Source organism: Numida meleagris, chromosome 4 (genome assembly GCF_002078875.1).
Source record: "Numida meleagris isolate 19003 breed g44 Domestic line chromosome 4, NumMel1.0, whole genome shotgun sequence".
Classification (NCBI taxonomy): Eukaryota; Metazoa; Chordata; class Aves; order Galliformes; family Numididae; genus Numida; species Numida meleagris.
In genome coordinates, this window is record NC_034412.1 from 90023719 (window position 1) to 90039097 (window position 15379).

The window sequence follows — 15379 nt, forward strand, 5'->3', positions numbered from 1 at the left end:
GAGATTACTTCAACGTTATCTTTCTGGTTGTACTGGAAATCTAACATTCACCTTTTCATCAGCAGCTTGGGCTGGATGTTAAGAGTCAGCCTCTTCACATGACTTGATAGATTGACTAGGGCTAAGCAGTCCAGGTAAAACATTTGCAGAGTTCTTATGCTGCTCTGAGCCTGCTTTCTGGAGCCAAGGAACTGAGAGATGACAAGCTTAAGACAAAGCACAAGAACCATAAGGATTGGTGGTGATAACCATGTGAAAAATAGAGGAATCAGGAAGAACAGGGGAGAGTGAAAGGGGCACAATAAGAAGTGCACTGGGCCATTATGCAGCTCTTGCAGGAAAAAAATCACAGACGTTAAGCAGTTTGTTAGAGAGGCACAAGTCTCTCTAAACGGTAATACCAGATCTGAGCAACTACAGCACGAACGTGTGGGTACCTAAGCATGGGTTGTGTGTGCCTCTGCAGTGCAGAGGCTGGAAGACAGGTTTGTTGCAAGCACACGTGCACACAAGCTGGGACACAGCAACAGAAGTAACCTTGGTGACAGCAGCAGGACTGAAATGCGCATTCATAGCTCCCAGCTCAGTGCTCAGGCCACTAGACCACCTTCTGTGTTATCAGCAGTGATGAAATACAACAGTCACTGCTGCAGGCAGAGTAGGCTAATGGCAGCAATGCTCTGTGCTTGCCCTATTTCCTATACTCTTTCCCTAAGCACTTGTTTCTGACTATGGTCAGAGATTGGATAAAGGGACTCATAGGCCTTTGGTCTATGCCAGTACAGTTGTTCTAGTTTCCCTAATGCCTAACAAAGCTCTCATCCACTGTAAATAAAGAACAGGATGTGGCACAGTAAGTTTCTTTGTTTACAGTGTCTTAATAAATTCCAGAACAAATGTAGTCAATTTGGAAGCAAAAGAACGTTTTCTTACTGTCAGTACTACAAGCTCATCTTGAAAGCTGATAGTCATTGCTTGCTTGCTTTCCTGTACATCAATGCAAATAAAGCTCTGGAGACAAAATCTGTGAATTTCTTCTGCAGTATCTTCTCTCTGCCTACAGTTCAGCAGTTCTTACCTTCAACAGGTTTATGAAATGTCTCAGCTGAATAAAAAAGTGTTGTTACTGACACAGGAATTCATTTCATCTATTTTATAGTAAAATGAAATTAGTTATGTTATCTCAGTTTTAAAGGGAGCAAAAACTGTATTTTTTTAATCCATGCACGTGAAATGACCCTTGACAATCCTGATATGCTATATAGCGAAATTATTTTTGTATGATGCTGTCTCACAAAATAATGTAAATACAGGAGTTACATAGGTATTACTAAGGGCTGAATTAGCTCAGAGCGAATGATTAATGACACTGTTTTTTTTTTCAGTTAAATTCCAGTGTATCATCATTTATTGATTCTCCTTGTGTTACTTAAGTTTACCACAATAAAGACTCTGCTGGGATTCTAATTAGTAACTTTTGAGGGACACCATTACCACACTGAATTGAGAAGTTCAGTGCATCAGGGAATCTGTGAAAGTACTTGTGTTGGAGCAAAATGTCTCTCCTGTCCCTTTATTTAGATAATTCAGAGTTTTAAACAGAAAGATGGCAGATAGTGATTACTACAAAGCCTACTATCACTAGAGAAAAGTATTATTATCAAAGCCTGACACAAAAATCTCTCCCTGCCAGATCTGTCATTTTCCATTTGGAGAATACTGGCTTGTTCATCTTGTTTTTTGAAATGTGCTTAAACAGACAGAAATTCAGAGTAGTCACAGAAGTGAAACACCTTTGAGATTAATTTTGAATGTATTTCCATTAATCTGAATGGAGTAACAGCAATAGTATTTTGTCTGTATGGACTGCAAAGGAAAGAAATGCAGTTCCATGACAAAAGGCATGCTCTGGTTAAATCAATTTCTATAGCATCTTGTCTCGACATATTTGAGAGCACTATCTTTCTCAATTAATGTCAGCTCTGCTCTGGGAATACTCTTTGGTAGTTAACTATTGCTGTTAGAGAGCTAACTTTAGATATAACACAGCTGGCTTATGTATTTTGCTCCTAATATTTTTGGTAATGGAACAACAAATTATAAGTAAACAATCTATAAAGCAGAATCCAGCAGATTTTCCACCCAAATAAGTCAATTTAAGGATAAGAAAACGCAAGTGTAAATTTCTTTTGACTGACTTGAGATAGAAAAATCAATTATAAAGCTTGGGTCTTAGGGGTTTATTTTTCCCAGATTTCTACATCTCTAGAGTACTGGGGTCTACGTACACGCCTGTGCAAAACCAACAATCTCTAGAATATTTCATTTAAAATTAATTACTGGGCAGCTTCTTTACTTTCACTTCCACTTACATCAAAGTGAAATAGAAAACCCTCAACAGCGTAAATCCTCACATAACATAAAAATCGAGGAAGAGAAGACATGATGCTCAGAGGGTATCAAGAAAACAGCGGATTTGGGAAAAAAGATCATTGAGCAAAGAAGAAAAAATTGAGGAAGAAGATAATGGGAAGGAAGTGCAAGGCAAATTTCTAATGCATGTGTTCCTATTGCTTCCATAGGTAACTACCCACTAGAGGGAGATAGATTGTAAATCGTAGCCATGAGGCTTGTTGTAGAAGTTGGACTTTCTCAAGATTTGGAAGCTGGAAGCTTTGTAGTATGAAAGCCAGAGATGATATGAGTTCCCTACCCCACTAGAATTTCATGGTGCAAAGTTCTGTGAAAGTCACCATTTGGACTTAAATCCTTCTGCCTTCTGGCCTACTTTCATTACACCTTTGTTCAGAAAATCCCCATCTCTGTTAGCCTGTTCATTCTCTTTTTGGTGACGGCAGCACCAGGAGCTAAGGATGGCAGAACCAGTGTGTTGTCAGTGTGCTCTCTGGGACTAGTGGACCTGTCACAGCCCCGCAGCACTGGCTAGCCACACATGCCTGAAAATCAACTGGCTTGAGACCTACCAACAGTGACCCTGCAGTTCACCTCAAACACCTCTTCCTTAGTAGCAATTTACAACTCATATCCTCTGGTTTTCATTAGCTGCCCATGGGGAATCATTTATGGTCTCTTATTGCTGCCTCTCTTTATCTACAGAATGAAAACGGCTTTTAAACTTAAAAGCAAGCTAAGCCATGTCCTCTCCTCAAGGAAAACCAAGAAGCAAAGTATGTAGTAATGTATATCTAGAATTGGAAATGGGGCATAGGAAAATTAGCCCTTCCCTGGTTGCATCATGCATGCTTCTCAAAATCAGTAGTTTAGTGACTTCCTGACGCAGATGTATATAGATAAGCAAGTGTCAGAGACATTGTTGGGCCTAGCTCCCATGAATTTGTCTATTTTCTTTTTCATAGAATCATAGAATTAGCAAGGTTGGAAAAGACCTACAACGTCATCCAGTCCAACCATCCACCTACCACCAATTGAACTGCACTAAACCATGTCTTTCAACGCTATATCTAAACGTTTCTTGAACACCTCCAGGGACGGTGACTCCACCACCTCCCTGGGCAGCCCGTTCCAGCGCCTGGCCACTCTTTCAGAAAAGTAGTATTTCCTAACATTCAGCCTGAATCTCCCTTGGCACAACATGAGGCCATTCCCCCTCGTCCTGTCACTAGTTACAAGAGAGAAGAGGCCGACCCCCAGCTCACTACAACCTCCCTTCAGGTAGTTACAGAGAGCGATAAGGTCTCCCCTGAGCCTCCTCTTCTCCAGACTGAACAATCCCAGCTCCCTCAGCCGCTCCTCATAAGGCCTGTGCTCCACACCCCTCACCAGCTTCGTCGCCCTCCTCTGAACACGCTCCAGGGCCTCAATTTCTTGCAGTGAGGGGCCAAAAACTTCCCAACTCCTACTGGCAACACTATTTCTGATACAAGCCAGGATGCCATTGGCCTTCGTGGCCACCTGGGCACACTGCTGGCTGATGCTCAGCCGAGCATCAACCAACATCCCCAGGTCTGTTTCTTCCACACAATCTTCCAGCCATGCTGCCACAAGCCTGCAGCATTACCTGGGGTTGTTGCGGCCAAAGTGCAGGACCCGGCACTTGGTCTTAGCGATCCAGCCTGTCCAGATCTCTCTGTAGGGCCTTGCTACACCCAGGCAGATCAACGCTTCCTGCTAGCTTGGTGTTGTCTGCAAACTTACTGAGGGTGCTCTCAGTGGCTTCACCCAGGTCATCAATAAAGAACCCATTTATTTATACTTTGGGGTTTTACAATATCCTGTGGCAAGAAATTCATATGAAAATATATTTCCTTCTGTTCTTTTTAAACTGCTCCCTGATAGACTCCCTGAATTAAGATGGTATTATACGAAGTGGTAATAACCATTTTCTGTTCACTTTCCTCCCATCTTCGTTATTTTCCAGACCTCTATGTATGTCCCTGCTGTTGCAGTATAGAATGAAAGTCCCAGTCTGCCCCTGTTTATACTAGGACTTCTGAATGACATGAGGGCTTTTCAGTGTTAAGCTATTAGCAGTGACAATAGTCTTCTCTCAGCAGACTGCATAAGAACTGTTGGGTAAGTAAGTACATAATGCAAACTCAGAAAAGATGCATAATTATTTCCACACACTGAAAGAAAGGAACACAGGAAGTCTGCACTTGATAGTTTGGTGTCACAGATAGAAATGACTTGTCTAACGTGCTGTGAACCAACTTGGAGCCAAAGCAATTATCTAATGCATGTGAACCCTCAGGGTCAGCTACACTCTGCTACCCTCCCTGATGCCAGAAAAGTTCTGTGACAAACACCAGCCATCAAAAACACTTCTTCCTCTCAACCACCACGTGACCAGTTTCCAAAGTGGCCTGCAGTTATATCCTGTTCATCTTCAGATTCCATCAGACATAGCACAGGGATACTGGGCACTACTGTAGTAGTTTAACAGCCCTAGTTTGAGGATTACAAAAAAGATGGCATAGCTCTGTTTCTCAGTGCCCTGTTAAGATCCTTAGAACAAACCAGGCCAAAGTAATTTTAAAATAGTGTATCTGCAAAAATCCAAATATATGCAACACACTAATATTGCTAATCCAAAGCAATGTACAGAAAGGAAAACAAATAGGGCGTACAGGACATTTATGGACCTGGATGAGCAGCTGGCCTCACTCCGTAAGAAAACTAGGCACAGGTGCTGGGATCCAGCCCAGAGCCCTGATTCCCAGCTGGCACACTGAAAGAGGCTTCCAGCTCAGAGAGACTTAGATGTCTGTTCCTTGGGAGGAGAGGCCTCAGAAAGGGGAGGAGGCTGTTCCCTTAGCATGACAAGAAAGCACTGTTGCCCGAGCCAAAGGGGAATGGAGTCTTTTTTTTTTTTTTTAATATCTGTTGGGTATACTTCCTCTTTCATCTGTTAGATTAGCAATAAAAAGTAGAAAATGAGAGATATGTATCATACTGGAATGAGCGTGGGGCATGTAATCCCGGCTGACAAGCAGTCTGGATGGCTTACTTTTACCTGTTGCTCAGATTCGTCCGAGTTCCCCTCGCTGTATCCAGTACAGCTGATGAACTGTGAGATACGTGTGGCCCCAGCTGCATCTTCGGCTCTCACACAAAGCTCCCTCCTGAAGTTGCTTTCAGAGAAGAGTTTCCGGTTTGGGGGACTTTACTTCCCCAGTATACTGTTCAAATGCAACAGTAAAGCTCTTTTACATCAACTTTGTGTTTTCTTATATGCAGATACAACTTGCTAGCCACACTTTGTACGGTCGCATAGACAGGATTAAAGCATGTAATGCATTACTGAGAAGAAAAACAAAAATAGCTTTAAGGTAACAGGACGTTTGGGGGTGAATGCCTCCGCAGGCTGTCTCTAGGGGACACTATAATAGTAGTAAAGTGAATAGAGGCCTAAGACACGGGAGAGAGGTTGCTGATTACATGGGAAAACCTAGACAAAGCGTCTTCTGTTTCTGATGCCTGAAATTCAGCCACATAGGAAAAAGGCAGGATAGAGGCAAAGCACCACTAGCATGTACTTGTGCTTGATGGCTTTTTGTTATTTTTCTATAGCTTCACATCACATTTTACCAGGTATTTCCCCTCAAGATTCTTATATACCTACACATCAGTCCAAACCAAATATCAATAGAGCTGTACTTTACTTGCCTTGGAAGTTGCTGCTCTTCCTGTATCATGTAAACAAAGATTTAGAAGATGTTTATTTTCAGCCCTTTCCAATACTTCCATGATATTATCTGCAAGCACCAAAATTTGATCCTACAAATACCTAACTGTGCATGTTCCCTTACCACATTGTATCTGTTAATGTTGCTAATAGCAAAGGGACATGGCATGCATATGCATGCATAGGATTGGGGCCCAGCAGCTTAGGTCCTGCTGAGGTCAAGGCACAGACATTCAGACAAACACTGATTTAGAAAATTTACAGTATTAGAGGATGGTTGTAGAAAGGGAAAGCTCACTGACCATTCCAAAGGAACCAACTCCTTTTTTAAATCTCTTAATCTGCTTTTCATTATCTCTGTGGGGAGGCCTCTTGAGAAAAGCAGCTCTTTGACTTGAATAAAGGAGGGGCTGCGGGCTTGCATGCTGGAATGGGAAGGTCATTGTATGGCAGCACAGAAGATGGGAGTGTTAGTCAGGTCAAGGAGAACAGGATAAAAAAGTGTGAGATCTGTGTTACAGCCTTGGTCTGGATTATGTAAGGTAGCGAGTTTAAACCAGAGAAGGTAAACAAGAGAGAGTGATTCAAAGGCTGAAAGATATTCTGGTAGGGTCATTTGGAGTGACTGTTAGGAAAAAATATATGGGCCAGGACTGATACGATCATCAGCAAAACCAGCAAGAAAGAGGCAACAATAGCTGAGGCCCAAGAGGGCTAAATTCTACACAGGAATTCTTTGCACTGGGCTTCAGCAAATCAACCTTTCCATCCTCAATATCTTTCTTATTTGTTCTTTTAAAAGAAATGCTCAGTTCTTCCCTCCTTTCAGGCAGACAAAGCCCAAATATGCATGGGAGACAATGAGACATAGCATTTTCCCTGCTACCCAGTCATACAGCTGTGTACGTGTGCTTGTAATCCTCTCTCTTCTAAAGCAGTGCTTACCACGAGCAGCCTCAGCTTTACCAAATTGCTAAAGAAAGTTAGGCTATTGCCACTAAAATGGCCCTTGGAAGTAGCCCATTTTTCTCCCTGTCTTTTATAATACACAGCTAAAAAATCTCCTAAAATGGTGCACAGTCCTTCTGCTGTTTTTTTAATGGACACAGACTAGAAAGTATCTGGCTTGCAGGACCTTTGTGTTCCCCAGCACTCCTGTAATCCTGGCTGATTTCACCAGGAGTTTTAAGATCTATAAGGTGTGCAGGATCTGATCTACTAAATCCGGGATTGGGTGGGGGGGACCCCCATGGTTGCAGGATTTTCTTGCCTTACTTCCTGACGGGTTTATGAAAGTAGAGGTGGCAGATTTCAAGCTTTTATTGACAGTAACACAACATTTGGTGTTTTCTTAAAGACCTAACTCTGAGAGGCAGATGATGGCACAAGATTGTCAGCTTTCTCTGTTTCTAATTGCAGACAGGAACTTGCAAACCCTCCAGATTCAAAAAAAAAAAAAAAAAAAAAAACAAAAAAAACTGGAGGCAAAGAATAACTCAAAATGCCTATTTTTAAAGCCTGTAATTCATAAAATCAAATTGTCAAACTGGAAGGCCTAACAGGTTATTTTAATTACAGCATTGGTAATATTGCAGAGAAATCTCAGACTTCCTCATATCAGCTGGCACTAACAGGTACATTTTTCACATCAGAGACTCCTTTTGTTAGTGTTTCTTTCCCCTCCATATTTTACAATGTCTAAATCATTTTACACATCATAGCAATTCGCTATTTTATCTTTTTTTTTTTGCTATGTGTATAGTCTGAACACTGCCTACCCTCCCTCCTCTGCTTGCTCCTGCCTTGGCCAGAACCTTCTAGCTTTTTCCCTATGTCCTCCTCCAGTCCTATAGACTGCAGTGACCCAAAACACTGTACAATGATTCTGCATCTTTTCAGCTTGTTTGTTTCACATAAGCTCCACCTACTGGTTAAAGCCAGAATCTGTACGACTTCACTGCAACCCGCAAATGCTACTTTTCCCTCACTTTGAAAATATACCATATCTGTATTCTTCCAGTGCTGTTCTCGTGCCTGCCTACAGGTCAAATTTAATTAATGACCACCTGATCTATTATTTTATAGGGCCAATTTGGGTCAGGTTTATGCAATGTTTTAAAGCACTCAAAATTTTCTAGAATTTGAGCAGGAAATCATCCTTGGACCCGGAATGACTGTTTACAGCACATTATTACTGTTATGGAAATCTCTCCAGCGTTTTTAACTGCATTGTTTGAAAAAGCACACAACTCCCACTGTTTCTGTGCTGCTGATAAAGTGCAGCCACTGCTGCTTGGTTTTGGCACATAAGGGACAGGAATGAACTTGTGACCTGGATGTACATAGAGAGTGAGTCTGTAATCCAGCTACCACTTGAACTTTTACCTTTGGGTTTTAACATTTAGAAAGCAAGGGGCTTTGTATCCTGGGAGTCTCTTCAAAATATCTGTGATTATGAATGGGAGTATTTTTGACAAACTACTAATAATCCTTTGGTTTTCTCCCTCGAGTGGAAACATAGTGTAACTGCCTACGCAGTAAGGTCTTTTTTTCACATTTATGCTGAACAGTGCTGAATACAGATGAGGTTGATTCCATATTGTTGAATCTATTCAATGAGACAACATGGCAATTGCTATAGAAACAGATTCTGCAGACTAAAACCTTAATTCTACTTTTAAATATTGTATATAGACCTGTATCACTACGGAGTGTATAGTCACGCCATGTAAACAAACATGATTCTGCATCAGAGAAGCAGCAAGCCTGTCTTTCATCCCGTCAGATGCTAATTGTGTTCCCACCTCCCCCTACTTCCAGCCCAGAGCATCACAAATTCGACCTTCTTCCCCTTCATGCACTGAGTCTTATCTCCCCAGTGCCTTGCTGCCAGCTCAGCTTGTCACTTGTGTGTAATGGAGAACTGAGGCCATGTGTGTGAAACAAATGTGGTCCTGGCAGGAGTGTCACAGATTTCCTCTTGCTATACAGCTACTTGCACAAGCTAGAGGGCAACTGTATTTGAGCTTGGGAGTGAAGGTCCTGCTATTCACTCTCCAAAAAAATGAGCAGGATCTAGGAGGTGCTTCCTGGGACGTGTCTATCCTTGGAAAAAGAGTGACAACTGTGGTAAACAGCGGGATGCGCCCTCCAAGCAATATTTTTAGCAAGCCACAGGGGAATCCTGTTCCCCATATGATCTGCCTACCACCCACTACAGCTTATTAGATGGTAAAGAGGGAAGGAGTAAAGGACGGTAACAATTAGAATTTAATGTAACTGTTTACTGTGGGAAATCCGTTCCACTAAAATAGAGGTTTTCTGAAAGAGAATACTGCGTATATAGATGGCTACCTTAGTTTTGCCCCCTGTTCATATTGACGTGTGTTCCCCAATTTCTAGGCAGATCTCTAAATTTCCTCAAAGAGAACTGAAGGTTTATCTGCCCCCTTCTCAAGTCTATGCCAGTAAAACACAGATGTAGGCATAATCTGTGTTTTCATAAATCTTATGCACATCTCTCTTTAAACAAATAAAACATTCTTGCTTTTTTTTCCATATCACTGGGTTATGCTCAGTTATTAGTAAATGTTTTGATGTGTTATTGTGCTCTTTGTAGCTGATGTAGTTTTCGTGGTAATAAATAGGAGGCATTACTTTTGGAGCAATGTTGTAAACTATGTGATTGTTTAGCCAGCTCTCATGTTGCTATTTAACATGCAGGGGGGAAAAAAGCTGATGCTTAATAAGAAATAATAACCTTAATTTTGTTTAAACACTGCATTTATTTTCATCATTCTCAGATCCTCATTAAATCTGTCTAAAAAGAAGGGTTTGTATTTCTTCCTTTTAGTCTTACCCTATTCCTGCCACAAACACATATAATTTTCAACAAGATGGCTGACAATTTTTTCCAAACAACATGGTTGCTTTAAGAATCTGGTCTAAAATGGCTGTAGTAGCTTAAGGTTTTTTCAAAATAAAACCCTAGTAACTACATGTATTGTGTCTTATTCTGTGTTTGAGTGTTATTGTGAACTTTCAGGTTGTTTGAATGAACTGGAAGATGCTTTTCTTTAAAGCAAAAACTGACATGCAAGAATAGCCCACATATAAACCACAATCACTGGGCCTTTTCATATGGGAACAGTTCATACAACTACTTGAAAATTATTCATACTTTTTTTTTCTTAAGCTTTATTTTACAATACTTGTTAACTGCACAAAATCAATTCATGTTTTGAAACTGTGTGGTTGTTTAGGAAATGTTCACAGAGTGTATTATTTTTCCTTTTAATATATGGTAGAAAACCACGCAACTTCCAGGTATAAACAAATCTGGAACAAAAGGCTGTACAAAAACATAACTGATTCAGTTCTGAAAGGCTTGCGTGTACATTGTCTGGCGTGCTGCATACCACTGAAATTAATGAAACTGTTGAGAGTCTGGTTACTCGTCTGCTTAAGTGTATTGAGTCCACTGTAATCATCTGTTTGCTGTCTGAAGGCTCTTGTCAATAGTTTAATGACTTCAGAGCATATTCTTCTTGTTCTATAGACTTCATATGGTGTGTCTACATAATTAAGCCGCTTTGTTAAAAGAACTGCCATTAGTTGCCCCATTTCATTTAGTTTAGTTATCAGCCAACCAGAAAGAAAAAAGAATAACAAGAGAAGGCTACAAATCCACTCTAGTGATTGGGAAGATATATATTTTTTAAGATTGCTGTAGTAACATAAAGCAATATTGTTACGTCACACATTTCATGCAACTTTAACCATTTAAATGTATCAGACTCTTAAGTACTTGTACAGCAAAGACTGCTGTCTAAAAGTCTTGCAGTATGTTTTGGAGCCACTCATTTTAAAAGCAGCTCTGATAAAAAGTACATAAATAATAACGGTTACATTTTTAATAGTCACTAAATATAACTAACAATAGTGGTTTTGTAGCCGATACAAACAAAAGATACATGAGAAAATGGTATCTTGATTTATTTTAAGATTTGGTCAATTGAATATTCCATCCTTTGGTATTCTATATGATGAATCACAGAATTATGGAATCACAGAATTGTAGAGGTTGGAAGGGATCTCTAGAGATCACTGAGTCCAACTCCCTGATAAAGCGGATTCCCTACAATAGGCTGCACAGGTAGGCATCCAGACAGGTCTTGAATATCTACATAGAAGGAATCTCCACAGCCTCTCTGGGCAACCTGTTCCAGTGCTTTGGCACCCTCACTGTAAAGAATTTCTTCCACATATTTGTGTGGAACTTCCTGTGTTCCAGTTTTAGGCCACCGCTCCTTGTCCTATTGCTATGCACCACCAAGAGCCTGGCCTCATCTATTTGCCTCCCACCTCCATTTCGAGATCTATAAATATTAATCAGTTCCCCCTTAGTCTTCTTTTCCCCAGGCTGAACAGACCCAGGTCTCTCAGCCTTTCCTCATATGGGAGATGCTTCAGGCCCTTTATTATCTTTGTGGCTCTCTGCTGGACTCCTTCTAGGAGATCCCTCTCTTTTTTGAACGGAGGAGCCTAGAACTGGTCACAGCACTCTAGATGTGGCCTCACCAGGGCAAAGTAGAGGGGGTGGATCACCTCCCTTGACCTGCTGGCCACACATTTTTTAATGCGCTCCAGGATCCCATTGGCCTTCTTGGCCACAAGGGCACACTGCTGGCTCATGGCCAACCTGTTGTCTACCAGGACACTCAGGTCCTTCTCTGCAGAGCTCCTCTCTAGCAGGTCATCCCCTAACCTGTATTGATGAATGCATATAAATAACAACATAAATTTTATTTAATTGTTCATACTTAGGAGAAACCCTGATGATTTTCTTTAAATGCATGAAAGAACTTTAAAAATCTATTATTTCCTCCATTTTCTAAGTCTCAGGAATAAAGGGATGACTTCAGACACATTTGCTTTTTCCTCTGTTTCAGTCAGTCACGTTTTGGGTCAATCCTGAAGATCCTGCCACCCTTTGCAGACAAAGAAACAGAGCCCATTTTCTTCATGACTTAGGTGGGTGTATAGGTGAGCAACTGCCTGGTGTTATAAACAAAAGTGAAATGCCAGAGGTCTATAGGAACGGAACCTTTGCCGTTGTTCAGGGCTGCCCTTGAGGCAGCCATCTTGTTGCCAGCGGTGTCAGCCATCTTGTTGAGAAACACTTGCAGCAGGTTTTCCCCATTTTCAAAACAAGGCATTACCACCCAAACTTCACGTATCTTGTTTTTAGCATTTCATTATTCTCATATTAAATGATCATTTCTGCCGTTTGATTCTGGCTGTTCCCTATGTCTCTGTGACTAAAGATTAAGCAAAACGAATGACACAATTTATACTGTTCTGAGCACGTGGGTATTTGATAAAAGATGCTCACAGCAGTCCGGAGCAGACCGGTGTTTGCCGAACAACATGCCCCCTGCAGCCCGACTACAACCAGCACTAGCGAAGCACCGCTGTTACCCGACCGCCTTATGTACTATTTTAGCTCTAAAATATCCTAACACTGCGCAGAAAGGTGTTTTTTTTTTTTTCCCGTCACGTCCTGCGATACACATGCACGCAGTAAAACAACCAACTGCTGCTGCTGAGCAGTAATTGGTTTTAGCCTAAACCAGTGAGCTCGCTTGGCCCCGCGCGAGCGCTGCACGTCACCACCGCTGGGGCGCGGGTCCGAGTCCCGCCAGGAAGAACCCCGCCTCGGCGCTGCCGCCGTCCTCTACGATAAGCGTCACGGCGGCACCCAGGACTACGGCTCCCGGCGTGCCGTGCGCCCCTGAGAACTACACTTCCCGGCGTGCCCGGCTCCTGCGTGGGGGCGGAACTATGCGGACGAGCCGGCTGGCCGCTGCTGGGCGTGGCGGGGCGCGCAGCGGGACACGAGCAGGCCGGCAGCCCGCCGCTGCCCAGCGCCAAGATGGCGTCCATGCTGCTGCAGAGCTGCGGCCGGCGGGCCTGCGGCCTGCCTCGCGCGCTGCGCCGCCAGGCCCCGCTGGGTGAGCCTCCCGCGGCCAGGAGGGAAGCGCAGCCCTGCGGCGCCGGAGGGACTGAGGAAAGAACGGGGGAGGGAGGAGGCGCCCTGGGGGCTCGCGGTATGGGCGGAGAGGTCGCGGCCCGGGGCCGGTCCCGGTGCGCGGCGGCGTGGGGGGACGCGTGGCGCTGAGGCCGTCTGTCCGCGCCGGGGGCTGAGGCAGGGCCGGGCGTGCCGGGTTCGCTCCGCTGCCGTCGGGCCTTGCTGCCCCGTTCGCAGCGCGGCTGTGGGGTGCTGCTCGCAGCTGTGTGCATCCCGCTCTTCATTTCCTTACCTTACATTACGAAGGTAGTGTAAGTTTGATTTCGTCCAAGGGGCTCTGAAGGCGGTGGAAAGCGAAGAGGAAGCTTAGCCATACGCGTGGTACGGTTTCTATTACTGAGATAAATTGGCAGTTGAAAATACCTCAGCACAGTGGGGTTTAAGGACATGGAGCAGCTGATGCCCTGTGACGTCCGTGAGCCTCGCGCCTGCTTTTTACGTCCGGGATCTGGAGCGGCGAGGGTTTAGCTGTGGAACGAGGAGAGCTTAGCTGTCAGTACTTCTCTGCTTGTTGTAAAGCTCATCCCAGAGGAAAACTTGTTTCCTGGAATACTGTGGGTAAAACGAGATTGCTTTTGTGCTGTAATGCTCTATGCTTATGGTATCTTCAGTACTTTTAATGGAGCGTTAATCCATTATTAATATAGTGTTTTATGATGTCATTTTTTTATGGAATCATTAAGGTTGGAAAAGACCACTAAGATCATCTAGTCCAACCATCCACCCATCCCCACCATGCCCACTGACCATGGCCCTCAATGCCACATCTCCACAGTTCTCGAACACCTCCAGGGACGGTGACTCTGCCACTTCCCTGGGCAGCCTGTTCCAATGAATTACCGCTCTCAGAGTGGTTTTTATATACTGTTCTGCTTTGCTGAACTCATCTCCTTTGCTTTACATGTCAGTAATCTAAGATTAAGTTAAAGCTAAGTGCTTCTAAGAATCCTAAATGTTCTTCCTGTAAAGATAAAGCTGCTTACACTTTGTAGGAACTTACTTCCTGTTAGCTTTTTTTTTTTTAAAAAAAAACATAATCTCTGTAATAACAGCACACACCTATTCTACATTCAAAGCTTCCATTTTAACATTTCATTACATTTGAAACTTTCTGATGGCTTCTTTTCCGTGAGGAATATGTTTATGCATATCTTCTCTGACACTCGCTTTCCCTACTTCCCAAGCAAGTCATCCTATTGCATATTTCTCAGATGAGCAGTGTTGAGTATGGTGAGCTGTATTCACCTTGCTCAGATGCGTTTGGATTTCTGTCTTACCCCAGAGATCAGAAGTATGGACTTTGCTCTTTTCTGAAGAAAGTGCGTATTTCACTTCAGGGCTTGGTTGCTCCCAGGTACTGTGATTAGAACATAGATTCAGTGTACCTTATAGAGCTCTTGTAGTCAGAACTAGCCAAGTTCAAATTAAGTTATTCTGTAGAACGCTCCGGTGACATCTGTGTTTCCTTGTGCCCATTCACACTCCAAATGGCAATATGACAAGAGTTGTTGGGAGTCAGCGTGTTTTCTTTCGTATGGTAACTATGGAGTTTTGTTCTTTGCCCTTTCCTTAGAATTAATGAGTCCTAGCTGGAAGACAAATAAAGCTAAATGAAAGCGTCTTGCTCTTACAGAGTTTTACGTAAGAAACTTGAAGCCACCTTTGAACTTTTCCATATCATCCCTCTTTGTTCTGTGAGCACCTGGCTGTAGTGGATAATGTCCTGTGCCAATAGGACTCTCAGTTTTGGTATATGTGCTTTGTGTACTTCCTGACGCTAAGGCAGAAAAACATATTACAGTTTTGGTGCTCATCTGTGAAGATCTGGAGTGCTTCTGGCTTGCTCAGCTGTTCTGAGGAGCGTCTTTTTGATATGGCTTGATACTCAGGTCAAGGAATTCAGCCACTGATCAGAATGCCTTCACAGGTTTCCAAGGCTGGTTTGTGAGCCAGAAGGGACTGTCTCTCCCCTGGCTCTTTCTTGCAGTGACAGCAAGTGTCTGTTAGAGTTTCATATAACTTGAGATGGGTAAATCCTTTCCCTTTGACTTTATAATGCAGTAACTTTTTCTGTAATGATGTCAAAGCCCACTTAGCACGAGACATCCAATGATTATTGAGTG

At 42.9% G+C, this 15379-nt stretch overlaps 2 protein-coding genes across 3 annotated transcripts in view; one reads left to right on the forward strand and one right to left on the reverse strand.

Annotated features, from left to right (window-relative positions):
- NSD2 (nuclear receptor binding SET domain protein 2) overlaps positions 1 to 14247 on the reverse strand; it is a 104849-nt gene extending 90602 nt beyond the window's left edge. Inside the window, exon 1 of the mRNA XM_021393788.1 lies at positions 13489 to 14247. The gene's annotated coding sequence lies outside the window, so the exon portion shown is untranslated. The remainder of the gene's footprint in view (positions 1 to 13488) is intronic.
- LETM1 (leucine zipper and EF-hand containing transmembrane protein 1) overlaps positions 13024 to 15379 on the forward strand; it is a 28773-nt gene continuing 26417 nt past the window's right edge. The window contains exon 1 of one of the 2 annotated variants that reach the window (XM_021393793.1): positions 13024 to 13179. In XM_021393793.1, the coding sequence (XP_021249468.1) occupies positions 13101 to 13179 (79 nt within the window). In that variant the 5' untranslated portion in view covers positions 13024 to 13100. Of the gene's footprint in view, positions 13276 to 15379 lie in introns of both variants that reach the window. The other variant, XM_021393792.1, reaches the window with a different exon arrangement.